At 46.4% G+C, this 24,883-nt stretch overlaps 1 protein-coding gene across 1 annotated transcript in view; it reads right to left on the bottom strand.

Annotated features, from left to right (window-relative positions):
• SFRP1 (secreted frizzled related protein 1) overlaps positions 1–24,527 on the bottom strand; it is a 61,561-nt gene extending 37,034 nt beyond the window's left edge. The window contains exon 1 of the mRNA XM_075342945.1: positions 23,797–24,527. Within this exon, the coding sequence (XP_075199060.1) occupies positions 23,797–24,322 (526 nt within the window). The 5' untranslated portion in view covers positions 24,323–24,527. The remainder of the gene's footprint in view (positions 1–23,796) is intronic.
• Positions 24,528–24,883: the final 356 nt, after the last annotated feature.

Genomic DNA, 24,883 nt, shown 5'->3' with positions numbered 1-24,883 from the left:
CTTCTGATGGACGCGTGGCTTCCACTGATGGACCCATGGAAGCCTAATTGACAGGTGAAACGGTCGTCGTCCTCGTGTAGGAGCCAGCTCACTGGCCGCGTCCAGCCTTTTACCCTGCACTTACGATTAAATGAGTTGTCCTACACAGCGGATGGAATGTGGTCTTTTTCTTCTCATCTTGTTCTTAGCAACACCAAAGGTCAGGGACCCATAACCAAGGAGCAGGTGGATATCATGCAGAAGGGAAGATTGCACAATACCCTGTGACGACCTGATGGGCCAGGGCGTCACACGTTTCCTCCATCCTTGCATGTCTGTTTCCCCCATCCTTGCATGTCTGTTTTCCCCCATCCTTGCATGTCTGTTTTCCCCCATCCTTGCATGTCTGTTTTCCCCCATCCTTGCATGTCTGTTTTCCCCCATCCTTGCATGTCTGTTTTCCACCATCCTTGCATGCATGTTTCTTCCATCCTGGCATGCATGTTTCCCCCATCCTGGGAATGCATGTTTCCTCCATCCTGGCATGCATGTGTGCCGCCCCCACGTCAGCAGCCAGGCTGCTCAGATCCGTATCCGCGGTGGATCGAGGGGTTTCCGGACCCGGGGGTTGTGCGGCCACTCGAATAAAAGGGGGGTTATGTACAGGGGATGGTATGGACAGTTTGTGACGCCACCCGTGGTGTGTGGTAAGGGTAAAGTACCACCGCTGATGCAGAAGGGCATATTGCATAATACCCTGTGACGCCCTGATAGGCCAGGGCGTCACACATGTTTCCTCCATCCTGGCATGTCTGTTTCCCCCATCCTGGCATGTCTGGTTTCCCCCATCCTGGCACGTCTGGTTTTCCCCATCCTGGCACGTCTGGTTTTCCCCATCCTGGCACGTCTGGTTTTCCCCATCCTGGCATGTCTGTTTTTCCCCATCCTGGCATGCATGTTTTTCCCCTTTCTGGCATGCATGTTTCCTCTATGCTGGCACTGGCCCCCCCATTCCCACCTTGGCACAGCAGCACACAAGTTAAAAAAGCAAACAAACAAAAAATACACAACAACTCACCTTCCAGCACCCGCTCCACCGCTGCGCGCTGCTGGGTCCTCAGTTCCCGCGCAGCCAGAAGACGTCATTACACCGGCGCCGCTTACTGACGCTCCTCCGTCTCCTAGGCAACAGACCTGCGGCCTAGGAGAGGAGTAGTAGTGTCAGAGCGAGAAGAAATATCTCTCTGCTCCAACACAACTTTGAACTGTCGGCGCGATCACACCAGCAGTTCAAAGCGGCAGGATGAAACAACAGCGCGCGTGCTGACAGAAAGGGCTCTGCGTGCCCCAGCTGGCACGCGTGCCATAGGTTCGCCATCACTGTCCTATGCTAAACAGCCGCCCCTTCCCTTTAGTGTGAAGGTTAGAGTTGCTGTATCATCAGCATCGTGCACCTGGGCTGTGGCCATCTTTATTAGGAGGGTTTGCCACATTCTGTGTGTGCGTACATCAGCTGAATTGGCTCCTATGGTCTGTGATTTTTTTTTTATATAGTTCTGTGGTTTTTTCAAATGCTTGAAAGAATGGGAATTCTTGCAGCTTAGAAACGGTCCGAAAGATCAAGAAAGCGGGGGCCTTTGGCCCACAAGTGAGTACCATGCACCACATGTCCCTAGAAATTATCCCTCACACTGTGGAGGTGGCCGTGGTGTGGACTGATACTGCAGGGCTGCTTAGCAGGTGGGGTTCGCCCTTGCTTGTGTAGCACCCTACAAAAAACCTAACAGAAAACCAGGTAGCTGTACATGTAGGCCCCTGCACAACACCAATCCCATGAAGGGTTAAATCAGCCGACCTGAAACCCTAGTCACCTCCCCTCAGGGAAGGACAGACACACCAGTGGGCGGGACCAGGCAGATAGGGAACGCCCACCTAGGGGTCTGGAGAGCCCGGGGTGGGAAAACAGTCAGTTAGTTGGAGGTTAAGTTTGGAGTGGAGATCCCAAGCTGACAGGTGCCAGGGTCTGACACCTTGGCTAGGTGGCAGATGGTGGCCAGAGTCTGCAGGAGACAGGAAGACGGCTAGGTGGATCCGAGGTGGACCGGGACAGGGTTGGAGCCCGCCGGTACCGACAACTGAGAACTGACCTGGAAACCGTGTGCACAGAGGGGGTCCCTGTGGGGGACCCTGAAGCCAGGACCGGCACCGACGGCCTAGCTAATTAACCAATTGAGGGCAGGATTTTAGGTCCTGTCCCAACCTAAGTCCCGAAAAGTAGACAACCACCCATCGAGAGGGATAGGGCTACCGCCAGTGCCCGTAGATCCCAAGGGTCAGCGTCAGATGGGCACGGCTCTCAACCAAAGGACCGGGAGCGGACTCCCGCGTTTCAGACCGGGAAGTCTTATCTACAAAACACTGAGCGCAGAAGAGAGAGACTTTGACTAGCAGCCCAGGTGTAGGATCAGATACACCCGTCTGCGGCAGCCGGCCACCATCACCTTGGTTTACCACAAGACTTGTGTGCTTTATTTGACCATGAGTAACATCCCCGGCCTGGCCGGGTGCGCCAGCCCCTGCAATCACTCTCCTCAGCATAGAAACACTGGGCCCCGGGACTTCCATCCCTACCCACGGAGGGGTTAACATCCAGCTGCCAGCCCAGCGTCCCCGGGAGCCCCGCAACGGCAGCGGTGGTGCTACATCTCACCACACACCTTGGGTGGCGTCACAGACATTTTCCAACCAATCCCGTATAAATACTTCCCTTTTAATCGGAGTGCCCGTGTGACCCCCGGGTCTGGAGGACCCTCGAGCCGCACCGTAGATCCAGATTAGAGCAGCACCAGCTGCTGGCACGGGGGCAGCACACTTGCGACTATAACTGCCCAGTGCCACCGCTATACATGGGTTTGTCGTAGAACCTGGAGGTATCCTCTAAAGGTCCAGAGCCTATGGATCACCTTGGAAAGAGCTTGGAAGAGTTTCAGGGACCAGTCGGCCGTCGGGGTAAAGAGAGTCTTTGGCTGGAAGGCATCCGAGGCAGTGGAGCGGACCAGGGTTGGCGAGGAGGCAGGAAGGAACTGGGAAGAGCAGCATAGTTCCGGCAGCTGGTGGACTAGGTCACAGGTAGCGGGATAGGAGGTCAGGAAGTAGTACCCCCTGAAGAGAGTGGTAGCAGAACTGGTGAAGTGTACTGGGCGATGACTATCCTGAAGGGTAAAGAGCACATAAAGAGTTTATGTTCTAAAGAGACTTTGTGTACATCATGCGGCTCCACTAAGTCCACAACAAAGAGGAGTGATGGACGCTACCCTGAAGACCCAAGTAAGTATCGCACACCCTGTCCAGAGAGGGCCGCAAACACAAGTTCTTTCTGGAGTATTACCTGAGAACAAATGGTCTGTCACCCTCGAGATGTTCCTATATTAGATAGTTGGCTGGTCCTGCTAAAATCTGCAGGTTTGGGCAACAATAATGGATTGTTGATGGCTAGATTAGGAGTTGTCTCTAAACTCTGCGCCTTTGATGACTATTCCTGTATGAGATCCTGTGCCCATATCTGTTGGCATAAATGATCCAATCGCCTGCAGAAAGATCTTTTTGGTGGTTTCTTGGCAGGTTGGCCGCATAATTTCATGGGTCCATGATCAGGACAGGCTGAATATCTGACTCTGACAGGTGTGGTGGCTGCCTGACTCTCCCCCAACTCAATTATGTCAGAGCAGAAGGAATTATCTGGCCCAATCCTTTTGTTTTCACAGGAGATAAGCTGTGGATTTTGCTTGGCCCAGGGTATTTTGTTCAACACGGCTCTCGTGTATGAAGGAGGTGAGAGATGTGGCTCAGCTATGTCCAACAGCTATGTACGGTCACCTTTTAAATCTGACATTGCAGCATGGATTACATATGAGATCCTTAACTTACGTCAACACAGAAATGGACATCTCCTTCAAGTACACTCTAAAGGGCCATTTACACGCTGCGACATCGCTAACGATATATCGTCGGGGTCACGGTGTTTGTGTCGCACATCCGGCGTTGTTAGCGACATTGCAGCGTGTGACAGGCTGGAGCGACCTTAAACGATCGCAAAAGAGACAAAAATCGTTGGTATATGAGAGGTCGTTCATATACCAAAAATCGTTGTCTGGTAAGTAGCGATGTTGTTCGTTGTTCCTGCGGCAGCACACATCACTACGTGTGACACCGCAGGAACGACGAACATTTCCTTACCTGCCTCCACCGGCAATGCGGAAGGAAGGAGGTGGCCGGACGCTCATCTCCGCCCCTCCTCTGCTATTGGACGGCTGCCGTGTGAGGTCGCTGTGACACCGCACGAACCGCCCCCTTAGAAAGGAGGCGGTTCGCCGGCCAGAGCGACGTCGCAGGGAAGGTAAGTCCGTGTGACGGGTGTTAGTGATGTGCGCCACGGGCAGCAATTTGCCCCCAACACCGGTCTCACAAAGTTTGACGACCAGCCCGAAAACTACAGAGGGTGGCTTCAAAACCGCAACGCGTGACCTCGGCATTACAGCTGCTGAAGAGCTGGACTTGCTAATCAGGTGGCTAGGGCCACGGTCTACTGAGAGAATCAAGAGACTCAGATCCGTCTACATCAGCGACCCAACAACTGGTCTTCCAACCGCATGGGACAGGCTAGAGAAAGGCTTCGGCAGTCCTGAAGCAATTGAAGATGCATTACTGAAACAACTATACGACCTCCCCAAAATATCTGGCAAAGATGCTTCAAAGTACCAGGAACTCAGCGACCTGCTGTCCGAGCTCCAGCTGGCCAAAACAGACACACACCTACCTGGCCTCAGCTACCTGGACACCGCTCGTGGGGTGAAACCCATAGTCGCCAAGTTACCTTACAACTTGCAGGAAAGGTGGACTACGGTAGGAACAAACTATAAAAAAGAGCACCAAGTCTCCTTCCCTCCATTCTCCTACTTCTGTGAGTTCATCAACGGCATCGTGGAACGTAAGGCAGACCCCAGCTTCACCTGTGGAGAACCCACCGGCTCCACTTCACCGGCTCCCAGATATGAGAGCCCTCATCAAAATGACAGGAAATGTAGGGGCCCAGTATCAGTCAAAAAGACCGATGTTCTACCACCTACACCATCAGCACCAGACAATGGCACTGAAGGCGGGAAGGCGGAAAATCCGAACCGCCAATGTCCTATTCACAAACTGCCACACCCCCTGAAGAAGTGCATTGGCTTCAGGAAGAAACCCCTTCAAGAACGAAAGGAACTCTTGAAAAGGTTTGGGGTATGTTTTAGGTGTTGTGCCTCTACAGAACACCTTGCCAAGGACTGTAATGTTACAATTAAGTGTATGGAGTGTGACAGCACAGATCACGTACAAGCGCTGCACCCATCTCAGCCTGATCCTGCACCTACACCTTCTCCTACCACAAGTCATGGCGGTGAGAGTACAGGCCAAGCTGCAAACCACCTCACAGTATCCTCCTCGTGCACCGCAGTCTGCGGAGAAGATCTCTGGGACAAGTCTTGCGCGAAAATATGCCTAGTAAGGGTATATCCCAAAGGTCACCCAGAAAGGGCCGTGAAGGTGTACAGCATCCTGGACGACCAGAGTAACAGGTCACTTGCCAGGTCTGAACTCTTCGACTTGTTCGGCTTAAAAGGAAATGCCTACCCTTACACACTAGGTACTTGCAGCGGCATCTCAGAAGCTTGCGGAAGAAGAGCCAGTGGTCTCGTGGTAACATCTCTTGAAAATACCGTAGAGATACCTCTACCGACACTCGTCGAGTGCAACCAGATACCGGCTAACCGGGAAGAGATTCCGACACCAGAGGCAGCTCTTCACCACCCTCACCTGAGAACTATCGCCAGCAAGATCCCACCTCTTGATCATAGTGCAAAAATCCTGATTCTGATTGGAAGGGACATCCTCCGGCTACACAAAGTACGCCAACACATCAACGGGCCACACGATGCGCCATTCGCTCAGCGCTACGACTTAGGCTGGGTGATCATAGGAAACGTCTGCGTAGGCAAAATGAAGAGTCCCGACGCGATCTCCTCCTACAAGACGCACATCCTCCCAAACGGTCGCGGCACTCACTTTCAACCATGTCCGCATCACTACGGGGTGAAAGAGAGGCTGAGTGACACCAGGTGGCGACAGCAGCCTCCCGACTGCACGGACGCATATCATCTCTGGGATGACTACTTCGGGTCAACAGCGTTCGAGTCTACAAACGAAGACAACAAATTGGCTCCGATGAGAGAAGACAAAGAATTCATAAAGATTATGGATAAAGAGTTCTCTCAAAATGACTCTAACAGTTGGGTAGCCCCATTACCCTTTCGGTCTCCGAGGCCAAGGTTGCCAAACAACTCCCAGCAAGCAACCGCAAGGTCCTCCTCTCTACAATGCACTTTGGAAAGACAACCAGAGATGGAGAAATGCTTTGTCGAGATTACGCAAAATATCCTCGACAGAGATCATGCTGAACAGTGGCACCACATTCCCACCGAACAAAATCCAGCTGACCGAGGAACGAGACTCACTGCTGCGTCCAAACTCGGCGACAAAATGTGGCTGACACCTCCAAGTATCTTATACGAGGAGACCTGCAATAACTACGCCAGCAACATGTACGAGCTGGTGGAACCAGAATCCGACCAGGAAATTAGACCGGTCGTCTCCGCTCGCTACACTTCAGTGACATCAGAACAGAAGTTGAGACCTCATCGCTTCGAACGCTTCTCAAGTTGGTCATCTGAGGTACGAATCGTAGCTTGTCTTATTCACATTGCTCACTGTTTCACCGACTACAAGTCTTCAACGTGCCACGGCTGGCACATGTGTGTGATTCGTCCAGTCACCGAACTCGTGCTACCTTTACCAAAGGAGGACGTTACATGAACTAGCTTTGTCGTTGGACACTGCCACGGCGGGGAGCGTACCTTTCCTTACCCCTGCTGTACGGAGACACAACTGTCCGTGTCCAATTGAACCTTGAAATTTTCCTTTTGGATTAAAACTTTACCGTTGGATTATTGGGTTGGAGGAAGAGTTGGCATGTTTGCGGCTTCCCCAATCTGAAGATGGGTTTGTTGAACTTGGATTCATTTTTTTACATTTTTCTACTTTTTCATTTTTTACGCAAGGACAATGCGTCATCAACAAACATGGACTTGAATTCAGTGCATTACGTTGCGTTTTTTGTGTTTGTCTCTTTTCTCGTTACAGGTTTCGCGACATCGAGGGACAGGATCGACTCTTATGTCGTAAAAGGACTTGTGAAATCATATGATTTCAGACGGGGAGTGTTGTGTCCCATGAATGGGAACAACCTGTTGTATATAATTCTTGCATTGCATATTTTTCCTCCTATTCAGGAAATCCCTTATTGTTACTAGGTAGATTAGACTGTATGAAGTTTGTCCCTATGTACCTCCCTTAGTTGGCTTCTGTATAGAATGCTCCTCCCTTCTCCTTCAGTTTAGTCTAGAGGAACCATTACTGAAGAGACATGACTAAAACCCTGTACAGATTATTCCTTTTCACCTGCCTTTACTTTGAATTTAATACAAGATTCTAGAAGAAAACTACAGCGTTTCTCCTTGTCTTCCTACAAGTCATCGTTGGGTTGAGTTGAGCTATCTGTGGAAGCCGGTCGAGTGAGTAAACCATACAGTTATCTAAGGGACTGATAATTAGAGCGGTTGGATTCATTGCTACCAGGAAGAGACAGAATAGGATGTATTGCAGCATTGCTAGGATATATTGCAGCATTGCTAGGATATATTGCAGCACTGCTAGGGTATATTGCAGCATAGGATATATTACAGCACCCATCTAGCTAATCGTTACTCGGACGCTTCCACTCTGTGCCAGTCATTGCACTGGCTGCCCATATATCATAGGATCGAATTCAAATTGCTTGTTATCACCCACAAAGCTCTTCACAGCACTACATTCCACTACATCTCCACCCTCATTTCTATCTATCACCCTATTTGTTCTCTATGCTCCGCAAATGTCTTTCAATTAACATCCGCATTAATCCTAACCTTACACTCCCTGCGACTTCTCTTGAGCTGCACCAATCTTCTGGACTACTCTGCCCTAAGAAACATTGCCGTGAGTAAAGGAACCAGTTCCACTGCAAACCCTTGTGTGGCCTACCTTCTTTCAACACCAATCTACATCACCTATCCCCTGGGGCCTGGCCCTGCTTGCGGAGGGCCTAACATCCAGGCTGCCACTAACACCAGCCCCAGTAGTGAGAACTGTGCAGCGGCAGCTTCATCCACATAGCCGCAAACTGCAAGTGGCGTGACATGATAAACTTTCATTTATTTCCCCTGCAAATATACCCCTTTTAAAAAGCACCCACGGCACGGGACCGGGCAACGGCCACCAAGTGACATTCCCCAGTTATACACCGCCCGGGACCAAGTACCCCATAACCCTGGGTGACACATGGGGACCACTATACACATTAGACTGTTGGGCGAGCTAGTTGCTGTCAATATTTGGAGTTATTAACATCACACAGTATTATTCAGTGTTATTAGCATTATTTAGAGACTATTTGGGCATCTATGGGTGGTATTCTGTTGGTTGGAAATGACAGTGTTATCTTGGTACTACATAGCAGTATTATAGTGGCTGTCAATAGTTGTCGGAAGTGCACTTTTGGACAGCAGTTATTCTTACTGATCTCTCCGTACACAATTATGTTTAGTTCAGTCAAACTACGAGAGCAGAATAAGCCGCTCAGGTGGCAGCTTTTCTTCCTTAAGATTGGGCATGTTGAAATTCAATATGCCCCATCACCCTCCTCCTCCAACTGAATAAACATCTGTAAAACACCTAATACATATTAGATGGTCACCAGTTCTGCTAGAATTGATGAGCTTTGCACACACTGGTATAATGTATGTGGCCATGTTTAGGTTGTGGAATACGTAGTATAGTTGTGTCATGTAAAAAAATGTTACACATCCTGCAGCCTGCACATAAAATGATCTTACAAAAGTGAGCATACACCATACACACATCATTTTTTTTTTAAATACAAGTGCGTCTCACTAAATTAGAATGTCATCAAAAAGTTAATTTATTTCAGTAATTCAATACAAAAAGGAAAACATATATTATAGAGTCATTACACACAGAGTGATCTATTCCTATATATTATATAGAGTCATGACACACAGAGATCTATTCCTATATATTATATAGAGTCATTACACACAGAGGGATCTATTCCTATATATTATATAGAGTCATTGCACACAGAGGGATCTATGCCTATATATTATATAGATTCAATACACACAGAGGGATCTATTCCTATATATTATATAGATTCAATACACACAGAGGGATTTATTCCTATATATTATATAGTCATTACACACAGAGGGATCTATTCCTATATATTATATAGAGTCATTACACACAGAGGGATCTATTCCTATATATTATATAGATTCATTATACACAGAGGGATCTATTCCTATATATTATATAGATTCATTACACACAGAGCTCCGTGTGCTCTATCTGCTCGGTGTGCTCCGTCTGCTCCGTGCATCTAGGATGCAATGAGTGACTGTTCAGTATTCTATGGAATTAGGGCCTGCTGAGCTGTCAGTTTGGTGAGTGACAGCTAAGTCCAATCTGATACTGGAAAGTTCTGGGCTTCTTCAGCTGCTCACTTTTCTTTTTGATTGCCCAGCTACTTAGCTGAGCAGTTAATCCCAGAACACTTCCAGACGTAGCTGAGTGATGCTTGTTGGCCTAGTTTATCTGCACCCTGTGTTCTGATCTATCTATTGCTGTCAAACCTTGGACCTCATCTGACCTTCGTTTTGCCTTGTCCCTTTGCTCTGATCCGTTATCCTCCAGATATTCTGACTCCAGATCGTTACCTGACTATGCCTTTGTCTATCCCCTTAATCCTTGACGTGTTCTCCTGGTATCTGACCACGGATTTTTTTACTACTATGCTTCACGGACTTTTCGTGTTGTGACTACCATCATATTAGAGACTAGTGTCACAGTGTTCCAATAAGTTGATGCACTGAGGAGCAAAAGGGTAAAACTGTTTTGAACTTTTGGCTTTCAGGCTCCATATCTCAGCATCCACTACAGCTTCTTTGTGAGGCTACCTTCATTTTATAGACAATCATCTTGGCTAGCTTATACATAAATTTGACTTCAAATATTAGGCATATGATTAGTTATTCAGATTCTTCATGTCATGTACCTGCATTGTTACTGTTTCACTCCTAAAAGTCTAACTTTTAAATTTTATTTTGTTAGTATTTAGTTAATCCACCTTTCACTTTCAACATTCTTCTGGGCATGGTCTAGATCAGATTCAAGCGTGTCTCGACCAAAATCTGATCTACACTTTCCAATGTTGGTGCTTTCAGGTCCACTCACTGGTGTATGTTTACAGCTTTTTCTTCAACTCTTCCCAAAAATATTCGATTGGTTTGAGCTCTGGTGATTGTGGCAGCCAATCCAGCGCCTCTACTTCTTTGTCATTGATTCATTTCTTCACCAATCTTGACGTATGCTTCGGGTCTATGTCGTCCTTTTCATACCCATAGTACTTGTACAAAGTAACTCGTCTTGTAGGATACTCACATATAGCTCAGCATTGAGACCACCATCGATCTTGGTCGCATATCCAACGTCTTTGGCTGTGAAACAACCCGACATCATCAGGCTTCCTCCACCAAACTTGACAGTTCCTTCAGTTTCTCAATCCATTAGCCCGCTTTTCCTTAGTTTCTTCCGGACCCATTTGCGCCCATCAGAGCCTAGTCTATTGACTTTTGTCTCATTTCTCCAAATCACCCGTTTCCAATCTTCTACTGTCCAGTTTTCATACTTTTTTATTAACTCAACCTGACACTTCTTATGACAATATTGAAGTCAAGGTTTCTTCATCTTTTTTCAGGCCACCATTCCAGACTTGTGTAACGTGTGTTTCATGGTTCTTACATTGGACGTTTGCAATCTCATTAATATGAATTATACAAGCACCTCGACTGCCATTTTTGTCGAGCCAGAACTGATAGACCTTGTAATGAGCTGACTTCTCGATGATATTGTCACAGTACAGTGATGGAGGCAGGGAGAAAGACATGGACCAACTGTTCCCAGAATCAGGCTTACCTTGTGAGGGGCTTGACTAAGTGCCTACCCAGTCTTTTCTCTAGAGCCTGTTGTGGATGGACTTGTCTGACTAGCCTCAGGCACCACTCCATGGCAGCTCCTGGTTGTTGCACACCCCTAAGGTTGACGTAAGGTGAGACAGGAGAAGGGAAATACTGCCACTAGGGGAGGATAGGAAGGGGCAACCCCTGACACGTGCACTGAGCTCCCTAACGTCCCTAGACAGGGTTTTTTCACCCTGTGTGGCGATCATTTTCCTATCCTTGTCTTTATTAAACACAACCCTGTCTAGTGCGCAGGGCAGCAGGAACGCTAGTCCAACTTTATGGTTAAAGACATAGAGAGGATAAGACGGACAGCGGTAAAAGAAACAGCAATCGTACAAGGCACTCCAAATAACAGGAAGGAGCAAAGGGGAACGGACAAGTAAGAAGTGAGACAAAGTGAAATTGGAATAAGTGAATACACTACACAACTTTCATGCAGCAATCTCCATCTATGGCTCCCAGAAGTGACTTCCTGATCCTCAGCTCAGTCAATCTTGAGTTCAATCTTGAGGCTAGCAACAGCAGAGCTATCACTGGCAATTACCTGAGCTGAGAGGGCAGTATTGATAGCAGAGGTGAATGGGAACTCAGAACAGCTGAGGCTCGACTTTACATCCAGAGTTAGGAGGCCATAAAAACTATGTAACCCTTGCAGCACCAGACCCAGAGGTATCTGCACAGCCAGCAGTTTTAAGATGCGCAAGTGTGCGTGTAGCCATGCTCTGCGATCTCCTGACTCCAGAAATAGAGTGGACCACTCCCCAATGTACCCTCGTGATAGATATTCTGCCTGGTTGTTCACTTCTTTGCTTTTGAATGGATGGAAGGATTTAATTTCGTATTTTTCCAACTACCATGGCACTCACATGATGCAGTTTGGCAATTTTTGGCTATCGATGAGCTGGATGATGCTGTTTCTGTTTTCTTGGGAAATCTTCTTCATGACTGCTCCTCGATTCGATCCAGTGACCTTACATTTGGGAACCAACCTAATAATACACTGAGCTATTAAAGCATGTGTTTTACAGGTTGTAATTTGTAGTATACAGTAAGAAAAAGATTATTTCACAACCAAGAGCAAAACAGTAACAATGCAGTGACATAACAAGAATCTGCATAATTAATCATATGATAAATAGTTGTAAGTCACATTTATGTATGGGCCAAGATGATTATCTATAAAATGAAGGTAGTCTCATGCTCAAAGCTGCAGAGGATGGTGAGATATGGAGCCTGAAAGTCAAAAGTTCAAAACATTGTTACCCTTTTGCTCGTTGGTGTATATGTAATAATATTTTGATAAAATGGGGATGATTTTCTATGGAAATGTATTCCTAATTTCCTTAAGATCCTTTGGTTAGCTCTATTGGAGAATGGTACCATAATTGATTAGGACTCCAAAAAATTAGGTAGAGCAGGGAGAGGCTCCAAAAAAGCATCTTTTGCTCTGGAAGAACCAAAGTGTTTAAGTATTAATCAGATAACTCTCCTAATTTAACAGTCTGTCAGCACAAGATGACTGTTCGAACCAAGCACAGCCACCTTGATCTCATTCATCCCCAGGCTACTGTATATATAGAGGTATCAATGAAGAAACATAGGATCCAGGGCAAACCAGTAGAAAGGTGCACCATACTGTCAGGCCACACCAAGGGTGCACTTATGTTACAGGTGTGTCAACTGTGACAGACAGTCATGTGGTTTTTGGCTATAGTAGGTCACAGCATTTGGCTGGGCAAAATGCTCACTGACTTTCCATTGTTCCTGCATTCAGTATTCATTGTATTAGGTAGCTTTCCTGCCGGATTCATCTCTACTACTTTTGGACCCAGCAGGAGCTCGACTTCCACCCTGCTGCTAATCATCAGTATTCTCTTGGTGTTGAAATACCCCTTCCTTTCTTGGACTGGTGCTGGTGATATTCTTCAGTTCAATCAAGACCTGGGTGCAAGCAGGTGGCTTGTACTCCTCTGTGGTATCGCTGCTGAAAACTTTGCTGAACTGCTACCGGTGTCATCTTTGGATAGGTAGTTCATACATTTTCCCCGAGTGTCCTTCTTGTGTCCTCTGTAGTGTTTAGTGGGGTTGACGAAGAGCTTATCCCAACTGTTAGGGCCCAGCACTAGGGATACCTAGGGTCAGGTATCTGGCTCGGCGCATAGGTGTGGAACCTATCTAGGGTGGTGAGGGACCCCAGGGTCCAGCGGTAGGTCTGGTCAGGGGTCACCATCTTCCCCTTCCCTAGACACAGGGTTTCCTTTCCCTTCCCCTTCGCCACTTGCTTGGTACTTCCCTGTACCTAGCGTGACAACTTGCCATCTGTGCTTGTTTTTAACAGTCAATTTATTCTGACAGACTCCTTTTAAAAGAGAACAGTGTATTGCAGTATTTTCCCCTGTGGTGGCGCTGCAGGAATGGAACACTGGCATGTAGTTTTCCCCATACATCTGCTCGCTGAGCTACACCGCGCAAGAAATCTTACCAATGAGACCCTTGAAACAAAAAGTGAGGAACCTTTGAAGTGCATCCCAGAAAGTGTTCCGATCAGTGGAAAAGGTTTCCTCCATTCAGTCCAATCGCTCTGGATATAATGGTTGCTAATAAAAATTGCTGAGGATTGTAACTTTTTCAAAAAGTAAAAAAAAGGCTACCTTTTAGGGTTCATTAAGATCAAGCCACCCATATCCATCACACCAAAATAAGTGCACCTTTCTTTCGTTAGGTCCCAAAAATCCATATTGATGTATTAGTATTCATTAGTTGTTTTTGACCAATATCTTTATTTTTTTGGGGAAAGAAAAGATAGAAGGCAGGGAATGTATAGAAATGGTCTAGTTCTAAAGGTCCCCATATATATTAGATAAAAGTCAGCTGAACCCACTAATTATAAAATCCCTAACATCCCTAGACAGGTCCTTCCCTCCATGCGCTGTCACATGCCTAGGCCCTCACTGACACTGAACTTACTTTGGCTAGTAAGTAGGTAAGCAGGACACTAGTCTCACAGCTACAATAAAAGGTAATACAAATGAGTGGGGAAAGACACAACAAGCACTCCTTGGTATCTTCAACAGGAAACTTTGCAGCTACAACTGAAACAACACCACAGCTATGCAGAGCCGAGCTTCTTCAAAATGGTCAGAATAGAGAATATCTATCACCAGCATGGAGTGAAGCCAGGACTGGGTATATATAGTGGAAGGGCATGATTTCAAAATGCTGCAGCTTTGCTTAAAGCTAAGAGTAATCTCAGTCAACAGGTTCCTTCAACACTTCATCATCAAAAGAAAGCAAGTTCACTCCAATACAAGATGTAACCTGTAAATGCGACACTCGTGACAGGTGCATAGTATGCTGGAGTCAGGCAGTCCTTACTGATGTAATGAGCTTAGCACTACTTGGACTCAAAAATACCCATTTTAATATCAAAAAGGAAAAAGGGAAATAATTATACAGGCAGTAAGTACACAAGCCTCATCAGGTCTAAGAGATACCTTTGCTAATATATAAGGTTTGCATTGGATAATATGATGATGACATATCTCTTTTTAAATCTCCTGTTTTGTGTATACAGATCTTATGCAGAGCTTTGTGTCTCCATGACAGCAGACTGCAAACTCTGTGTTATCTGATCTTACGACTATATATTACTCCTCCCATCCTGTCTCCTCTACTATTGCTGTACTGTCTGAAAAGCTGGTCATGCACAATATATTGCTGTCATCCAAACAATGCATCGGCCGTCAGCCATCTCAGCTTTCTCATCCTATGTTGTCTATGAGAAAGTCGCCAGTTGACTTTTCGTCTAGCGGGTTGTCTCTGTGAGAACATTGAGATCGGAAGTTCGAAATTGAACATGTATGATCGACATCGCTCCCGACCATCATCCATAAAACTGCTTTCACACTGTGGTCCTCTCCCTGTTCAGTGGTCTTCTGTCCGAACCCCTCACAAAAGGATTTCGGATGTATCCGCCGACGAGGCCACTGACCATAATGGTCCAGATGGAATCACCATGTGCACCATTTTTGGGAGTACAGTGGAACCTCGCTTAACGAGTAACCCAGTTAGCGAGTATTTTGCCTAACGAGCAAAGCTTGCTGTAAATTTGTAACTCGGTTAACGAGCAAGCTTTGCTGTACGAGCAAAATACTCACCGCACACACTTCCAGTTCCATACATCCACCGCGCATTAAGATGCGCGACAGTAATCAGCCGGCTTAGAAGCAGCAGGGAGAACGGGCTGCAGAGGACATCGCTGGACGCCGGGTGAGTTAAAATGTTTATTATTTTACATGCACGTTTTTTTCTGGCACGTGTTTCACGGACCACACCACTGCGTGGTCCGTGGAACATCAGTGATGCCAGAAAAAAATGGACATGTCTCCGCGCGGCAATCACGCACACGCGGGTACGCTGCACGGAGACATGGTCAGTGATAAATCACTGAAGTGTGAGCAGACCCATTCATTATAATGGGTCTGCGTATGTCAGTGATTCTGGTACGTTTAAAAAAAAGCACAAACGTCCCAGAATCACTGACGTGTGAAAGGGGCCTTAAGCTATGGAGACACAAATGTCTACATAGGAGCTGCATACTCAATACGATAGGTCACTTCTGAGAAATTATTTACAAATTTAGGGGTCTTTTTGTTTTTTTAGTTTTTTTTTCAATTTTTGATGCATTGGAACTCTAAAAAATAATGGCCTTCGATGTTGATTCTACCTTTATGTGTTAAAACAATGCTGTATACATGTGACCCTCATCTGTGTCTATGGACAGCAAAGAGAATCACAAGTATGTTTAACAGGACAGAGGGAAATAAAGGACAAAGGAGAGGTAAAACAATTAGTGCTCACTAGGGCAGGTTACACAATGACTTACATGTCTGATTGGGCGCTGTACACATTGGAATTTGGTTAGTAACTAACCCCAATGAGATGAAATCAGAAAGGAGGAATCACAAGTGTTAGCACAAAGGATCCTACCGTCAGTGCATGAAACTGCGAGAAACAATAATGGCTTATTCCTTATGTGTCGCCCTGGACAAGCCAGGGGCCACAGAGCACAACACCTACACACCCCACACTCCCTGCAGGCACACCAAGGTCAGACACAAAACCCTTGTTGCCTTCCTCCAGGGGCTGATGTTCACACCAGGGGTGTGGGCCAGGCAGTTGGTCTCCGCCCACCGAGGAGTTCACAGTCCTGGAGGCGGGAAAGACAGGCAGTCTAGTCGAGTTTGGAGGAGGAAGTGGAAGGAGGTGAAGTAGAGAGATAGAGTTTGGAGAGGAAACAGTTCAGTTTTGACAGTGAAAGTGGAAAGAGTAAAGTGACAGCTAAAGAGCCTGAAGTTGGTCCGGGTGTGTGGCCCGGACAGAGCAGCAAGGTTGGCAGACGGTGGTGACCGTCTGCAGGAGTAGCCTATCGGAGTTTGCCGTAAGGACCGTGGACGGGCGGTGGCCCGGCGGTACCGGACCGGTACACAAGGAGAAGCCAGCACCATTGGCAGGGGCTTTTCGGACCCCGGCAAGGCTAGGAGTCGCCGTGAAGTTGCCGAATCCGTTAGTGAAGGGGACCTCCGGGTTTCCAAACAGTCAAGTCCCGACAGAAGGCAACCGTCCAACCGTGAAGGGGAGACACCGCCACCGCCAAGGGCAACCGTTTCCCAGGGCCAGCGCCTGCGGGCAAAAGGGGCTCCTCCGGCCCACATCCAGGTCGGGGAGCGGGTTACCGGTGGGAACCCATCGGAATCAACATAGAACATAGGTGCAGGGAGAGACAGTCATCACTAACCTGCAGGGAACAACAACACCGCAGCCGTCCGAGGGACCCGTCCATCCAGCCGCTTGTTTTACCGTGAACTGTGTCATCATCATTGAGCTGAGTGAGTACCTCCGTGCCGTGCGGCACAGCGCTGCCCCTGCGACCCTGCACCTCACCAGGCCCCGCAACCCGCCTGCCATCCACTCCTACCCCATCATCGGGCCCCGGGACAACCAACCCCCTACCCACGGAGGGGAGAAATAACAACAAAGCTGCTCCCTGTCACCGCTCCCGGGATCCCCGTCCAGAGCAGCGGTGGTGTCCACACAATCACCACAACCGTGGGTGGCGTCACGGACAATATCCCCAAAACCAAACCACCCCTTTTCACTCACGGGCGAGGAGTGCCGCTCGAGTCCCTGGGATCTGGCCCATCGCTCGAGCCACCGAGCAGCAGTAGCCGCAGAGCAGCGGCAGCCGGACCCGAGCAGTGGGAGAGCGCAGCGTCCCCTCCTCCGCCCGCGACACTTATATAAGAGATTATACGCAAGTAAAGAGTCTAATCTACGGTAAAACCTAAACCCAAATCTCTGCTGTTAGAACATTAGTGAATTATAAGTGTATGTTCACAAAAATAATGAGGGAACTGTAATTGTCGCGCCCAGGGATATGGGGTACTCGGTCCCGGGCAGTATATATCTTGGGAATATCACGGTGGTGGCCGTTGCCCGGTTCCGTGCCCTGGGCCCTTTTTGTAATGGGGTGTATTTACAGGGGATTTGGGTTAGTGTTCATACGTGACGCCACTTGGGGTGTTGCGGCAGAATGTCACTACTAGGGCTGGTGGTAATTGCATCCTAGATGGTAGGCCCTCTGCAAGCAGGACTGGGCCCCAGAGGATGGGTGATGTGACGGGCGTCGGAAGAAGGTTGTCCACACAGAGGTATAGTGCCACTGGTTTTTATTCACTGCTTGTAGGTGGTAACTAGTTACCCGAGGCCGGCTGGTTTCACTTCCAGGTCCCCTTTGTCCCAGTGCCAGTTCAGCACTCTGGTACCTTCTTGCCCTCACCTGTCTCTGGTGAAGGGGTCCCCGTGGCGTAGAGCAACTGGGGGTCCCCGTCCGGTGGTTTGTCCACTTCTGTCCGCCTGACGGTAGCGTGAATCCTGTGGGGTTGGAGTCTCTGGTCCTGTCCCCGGATCTCCCTTTGCTACTGAGTCTTCGGATTTTTAGGGTCAGCGAGGTCCTTGATGGTCCCCTCGCTGTGCAGGTGTTAACAGGTCGGCTTTGAGCTCTTTCCTGTCCTAGGGTCCTGTACCCCATTGGTGCGTAGTTCCGGAAGTACTCCACCGGCAGCTACTCTCCTGGGTACCAGGTCACCATTAACCCGGGTCACAACGTCTCCTCACGTCCACCTTCACTCCTAGGGGCACTTTGCACACTATGACATCGCAAGCCGATGCTGCGATGCCGAGCGCGATAGTCCCCGCCCCCGTCGCAGCGATGTCATGGTGATAGCTGCCGTAGTGAACATCATCGCTACAGAAGCTTCACACACACTCACCTGCCCTGCGACGTCGCTCTGGCCGGTGAACCGCCTCCTTATTAAGGGGGCTGGTCGTGCGGCGTCACAGCGACGTCACACGGCAGGCGGCAAATAGCAGCGGAGGGGCGGAGCAGAGCGGGACTTAAACATCCCACCCACCTCCTTCCTTCAGCATAGTCGGCATGAGCTGCGGGTAGCAGGTAAGGTGATGTTCCTCGCTCCTACGTCTTCACACACAGCGATGTGTGCTGCCGCAGGAGCGAGGAACAACATTGTACCGTCGCAGCAGCGTAATTATGGAATTCCCCGACACTACACCTATAATACGATTACGACAATTTTGCGCTCGTTAGTCTTATCATCTAGGATTTACACACTATGATGTCGAGAGCGACGCAGGAAGTGCGTCACTTTCGACATGACCCCACTGACATCGCACATGCGATGTCGTAGTGTGCAAAGTACCCCTTAGACTTTCTCTGATTACTCTCCTCAGTCTGCCCCTTCCACCTGGTCAACTAGTGGACTGGAGTGGCTCCACCTCTAGGCGGCCATCTACTGGTCCGACCTTAGCTATGTACCATTGTATGGGGGATTGTGGGGAAAAACTGGGATTCCCTGGGTTTTTGTTGTTACTGGCACTGGTCTCCTGGGGCCCTAGGGGGTAGGCCCTGCATCCTTGTGGGGATGCAGAACCTTGTAGCACCCTGATGGCTTCAGGGGCGCTACATAATCCCCTAAAGAAATATGATTGAAACGTGTTGCCAGCTTTTATGAGGTCAATATCTGCCGACAAGAGGCACAGGTCCAATCCCAATAGTAACACAATGTTAAGATAGATAGATATTTTTGGATTTCGTAACTTGCTGCTTATTCAAATTTTGAGATTTTAAGACTTTTCTTTTGTTTACTGCTCATCGCCTAGGAAACCGACCACAGGTGATGTCTAGCTAGTAAGCAAAGCCCTAAAACTGGCTGGGATTAGGAGATGGCGCGCTACAGAGATCCTGGCCGGCTTCAAAACTGTGCTTACAAGCTGAATAGAAAAGCACTTCTAGCTAAGCCCGGTGCCTAGTCTGCCGTCTAACAAAGGTGGTCTGTCTCCAAGGCAACAAACTGTAAACAAAAGAAATATAATATCTCAAGAACAGCTGGTAATTGTAATAAGTTGCAAAATTACTTGTATCTCAGAAGCACTATCTGATAATATCCATTTATGAATAGAGGAATAACCCCTAATGGGAATCTGTCACCAGGTTTTTGCCATCTTATTTGAGAGCAGCATATTGTAGGATCAGAGATCCTGATTCCAGCGATGTGTCACTCACTGGGCTGCTTAGTATAGCTTTGATAAAATCACCATTTAATCAGCAGTAGATTATCATTACAGGACTACTTGGTGTGCTGCAGGTAGTCCAGCATATTCATGAGCTCTGTATAACGGCTAGATCTACAGCAGAGAAAACAGTGATTTTATCAAAATGACAGCAAACAGCTCAGTAAGTGACACATCGCTGGAATCAGGGTCTCTGTCTGTACATTATGCTGCCCTTAGATGGGGAGCAAAAACCTGGTGACAGATTCCCTTTCAGTTAATTCTTTGTACGCTGGTGGACACTGTGAGTTTCAGTATATAATTTAAGTTATAGCCGCATGGCTATAGCATTTGCACCAGTATTTTGCACTTAAAAATGGTGTATTTCATGACTTCTTTTAGCGACAAGCCTTCATCTTGATTTATGAGTGTGTTCTCAGTGAAAATAAATCATTCTCTTTTACTACACTATATACTGGCAAGGTAAATGTTTAGGAAAGCCTCATGTATAATAGGAAAGAACTATCAACATGAAGTCCTAAATTCCTCATGAAATAGGGTCAGGCTGTATGGGCACATAAATGGGATTTAAGAAGGATTTGTCCACCCTTGGGTATCATTTATTTTTCTTCCTTAAGCTCACATATTTTTCTCTTTTTGCAATAGGGTGTCATTAAAAACTTTGTACTGTTTGCCTTCACAGCCTGTGTGCTGCGCTGTCTATTGCTGGCTGCAGAATGAGTTAACTGAGAATTATTCGAATGGTCCAATGAAGACTTTCTAACTTTCTTTTATCTGTCTTTTTGAGTACTTCTCAGCTGATTTATTGCCAAAAATGACATCAAAGTTGAACGTGTCGTGAAACAAAAAAAAAACAAACTATTCCTTCCCGCAGAATGAGTAAACTGAAAATAGATCAGTGAGCGCCAATGGGAAAGATTCTAATTCTTCTCTCTGCCTTTTTTCAGGTCCTCTGATCTGATTTATGACCAAAAAAATGACATCAAAGTTGAATGTGCCGGGAAACAAAAAGCCAAACCATGCCTTCCTGCAGAATGGGTTAACTGAGAATCGATCAGTGAGCTCCAATGGGAGAGATTCTAATTCTCTTCCCTGAATGTTTTCAGGTCCTCTGCTCTTATTTATGACCAAAAATCAAAGACATCAAAGTTGAATGTGTTGGTAAACTAAAAACCAAACTATTTGTTTCCTGCAAAATGAGTTAACTGAGAATCGATCAGTTAGCTACAGTGGAAGAGATTCGAATTCTTCTCTCTTTCTAACTTTATAACTTTCTTTTATCTGTTTTTCTGAGTTCTTTTCAGCTGATTTATTGCCAAAAATCACATTAAAGTTGAACGTGTTGTGAAACAAAAAAACAAACTATTCATTCCCGCAGAGTGAGTAAACTGAGAATAGATCAGTGAGCTCCAATTGGAAAGATTATAATTCTTCTCTATGCCTTTTTTCAGGTCCTCTGATCTGATTTATGACCAAAAAAAATTACATCAAAGTTGAATGTGTCGGGAAACAAAACCCCAAACTATTCCTTTCTCCAGAATGAGTTAACTGAGAATCGATCAGTGAGCTCCAATGGGAAAGATTCTAACTCTTCTCTCTGCCTTTTTTCAGGTCATCTGATCTGATTTATGACCAAAAAAGTGACATCAAAGTTGAACGTGTTGGTAAACTAAAGGCCACACTATTCCTTCCTGCAGAATGAGTTAACTGAGATCGATCAGTGAGCTCCAATGGGAGAGATTCTAAATCTTCTCTCTGCCTTCTTTCAGGTCATCTCATCTGTTTTATGACCAAAGACCACATCAAAGTTAAATGTGCCAAAAGCTTATAAAAGAAAACCGGTGCAAAATTTTTGATGAAACAAAAATTATTTTTTATACATGCATTTAAGTAATATAAATAAGCTGGGCAATCCTGGAGTAAAATACACTAACCCAAAGGGTACTAGTGGAGAACTGACCCTACAAACATTGCATTAATATTTGCTGGGGTTTTTTAATAGGAGGTCGGTGGAAATGAACTTCCATGATTTGTTTGATGAGATTGTCTTACGGAGAGCAAGAAATGGGCATTTTAGTGAAGAAATGGCCAAGAAATCTAGGGAGAAATCTTTAACTGGGGCTGTCCTTGAAAATAAGTGACAATTGTCCTCTCTATATACACATGTAATTCTGTACAGGGAGTTGTATCAGTTCTTTCCCAGTTTCATTCAACCCTACAAAACAAATAATTCGATCAGAAGAACCTGGACATGTCATTCGTGGTGTTTGGCTCTGTTCACATGGCCGTTTTATACTTCTGTTTTTATGATCTGTTTGGGAAGCGTAAAAACAGGAATAAAATATTCAGCGACAGAAATGTTTGCTTTAATGGGTTTTTATGTTCTTTTTGCCTGCGTTTCGCTTTTCATCCATTTCTTGGACGGATCAAAAAATGCGTAACTTTTTTGTCCGTGCACAAAGGGATAGCAGACGGGTTTATTTTTAGAATACTAAAACCTAAGGGAAATGGATTATTTTTACGGATGGTTGATCGTTATATCATCCATTTAACAAATCCGTTTTTAGCATTGAGCATGCCCAGAGCAAAAGCAGGTGAAAATGGAGCAAAACTGGGTGAAAATGGCGCAAAAGCAGGTGAAAATGGAGCAAAAGCAGATGAAAATGGAGCAAAAGCGGATGAAAATGGAGTGAAAACAGATGAATATGGAACAAAAGCAGATGAAAATGGAGCAAAAATGTATGAAAATGGAGCAAAAACAGATGAAAATGGAGCAAAAGCAGACAAAAATGGAGCAAAAGCAGACAAAAATGGAGCAAAAGCAGATGAAAATGGAGCAAAAGCAGATGAAAATGGAGCAAAAAAGGATGAAAATGGAGCAAAAGTGAATGAAAATGGAGCAAAAACGGATGAAAATGAAGCAAAAGCGGATGAAAACGAAGCAAAAACAAAAGAAAATGGAGCAAAAGCGGATGAAAATGGAGCAAAAGTGGATGAAAATGGAGCAAAAACGGTTTAAAATGGAGCAAACGTGGATTAAAATGGAGTAAAAACTGATGAAAATGGAGCAAAAGCAGATGAAAATGAAGCATAAGAGGGTGAAAATGGAACAAAAACAGATGAAAATTAAGCAAAAACAAGAAAATGAAGCAAAAGTGGATTCAAATTGAGCAAAAACGGATGAAAATGGAGCAAAAGTGAATGAAAATGGAGCAGAAACAGATGAAAATGGAGCAGAAACAGATGAAAAAGGAGCAAAAATGGATGAAAATGGAGCAAAAGCGGAAGAAAATGGAGCAAAAGAGGAAACCCATGTTTGAAGGATCAGTTTAAAAATGCAAACTTAGGCTGAGTTCACATGTCCAGTAATCCTCCGAGAGAACAGATCCAGCAGCAATCCACTGGAAAAAAAACTGCAACTTTTTTATCCATTTAAAAAAAAAAAAAATGATTTTTGCAAGAACGTTTTTTTTTTTTTGTTTTTTTAACATTGGAGCCAATGGAAAACTGATTGCTATTTAGGTGTCCGTTTTTCCTTCATTTGTAAAAGGATCTGTTTTTTTCTTACTGGATCCATTTCAAATGGAAGATAAATGGATCCATTTTCTATAGACTCAATACAAAAAAATGGATCTTGCAGAAATCAATTTTTTTAAAATGAACAAGAAAGTTTTTTGCCAGCGGATTTGTGCTGGATCCGTTTTAACGGCTGATTACCGGACATGTGAATTTAGCCTTATATTTTCTGCTTCACGGCTTGACTCATTGTAAGATCACAATGTTATCTGGTTTCGCACGGGACTGCAGGTAAATCCCTATCACGATGCACTGTGATAAATCTATAAAGTGTTAAATGACAATATCAGCTCTGCTACATTTGTGGATCAATAACATTGGACAACACAACAAACTTGTCATGGTTTGCGATACTTACTCCGTGGACGAGGGGCTTGAGTTGCATTCGGTGAAGCAATGCAAACGTCCTCCCGTGGGTACTGGTCACACCGAAGCATATCTGGCCATGGAAACCCAAAGTACTGCATGACTGGCTCGCAAGCATCTCTGACCTCCTCACATAGCCAACGGCATGGGTAGAGGGGCTGCTCCAGGCAAACGGGGGCAAAGAGAGAGCACAGAAACACCTGTGTCCCCGGATGGCAGTTCTTGCTCAGCAGAGGCACCCAACTGCTGGCTTGGTACTTGACCTCTACCATGGTCTCATGGTCGAGAAGGTTTGGCAGGACCATCTTGTTGTACCCAACTCCGTGGCACAGTGCTAAATCCTGGGGAATGTCCACGCACTGTGGGGTTCGGGCATAAAACCGTCCACTCTGGTAGTGCCGAACCATTTCTGGCTGGAAGCCTACATAGTCATATTCACTTGGTTGAGGTTCTCGGGAGAGGAGCCCAGGTGTGACCCAAAGCAGTAGCCATGGCCAAACGCCACCCCTTGGTGACATTGTGCACTAAGTCTTAGACAAAAAATAAGAAATAGAAAAAGTTTGTAAAAGTTTTTGGAGGAATCCCAATGATAGGCGTATGTAGTCCGAGCTCCTGGTGGAGGTAAATGGTGCTGACTGTGCGGTGGCGCAGTACAATGGGCTGCAGGGTTGCTGGAGCTTCTTGCTGGATCTGAACAGTTTGATATTGGAGAACAGAGAGCAGTAACTGTTAGCCAAGAAAGACTCAGGCAGCTCCAATGAGAGCGGCGCAGCCCTCCTCCTCTCCTCCCTCTCTCCTCCTTGTGTCACCCTCTCTCTGTTACTTTCCTCTCACATTGGTGGTGTCCAGCCCACCCCAGTGATGTCCAGTCTTGCACACTTTCCTCACACGCTGCCCATTAACAGTCCCTCTCACTTCTCCCATCCTCCCAGATTTCTCCTCTTCTCCTCTACACCTCCCTCTGTCACTTTGCCGCAAGGCACAATTCATTTACAAGTGTCACTCACACAAGTGCGGACCTAACATCATGGCTACCTGCAAGGCCACCCCCTAGTGTGAATACAGGGGTCTTTATAACA

Source organism: Anomaloglossus baeobatrachus, chromosome 4 (assembly GCF_048569485.1).
Source record: "Anomaloglossus baeobatrachus isolate aAnoBae1 chromosome 4, aAnoBae1.hap1, whole genome shotgun sequence".
NCBI classification, from domain to species: Eukaryota; Metazoa; Chordata; class Amphibia; order Anura; family Aromobatidae; genus Anomaloglossus; species Anomaloglossus baeobatrachus.
The sequence above is the reverse complement of the archived record's forward strand: the minus strand, read 5'-3'. Positions and strand labels throughout refer to the sequence as shown.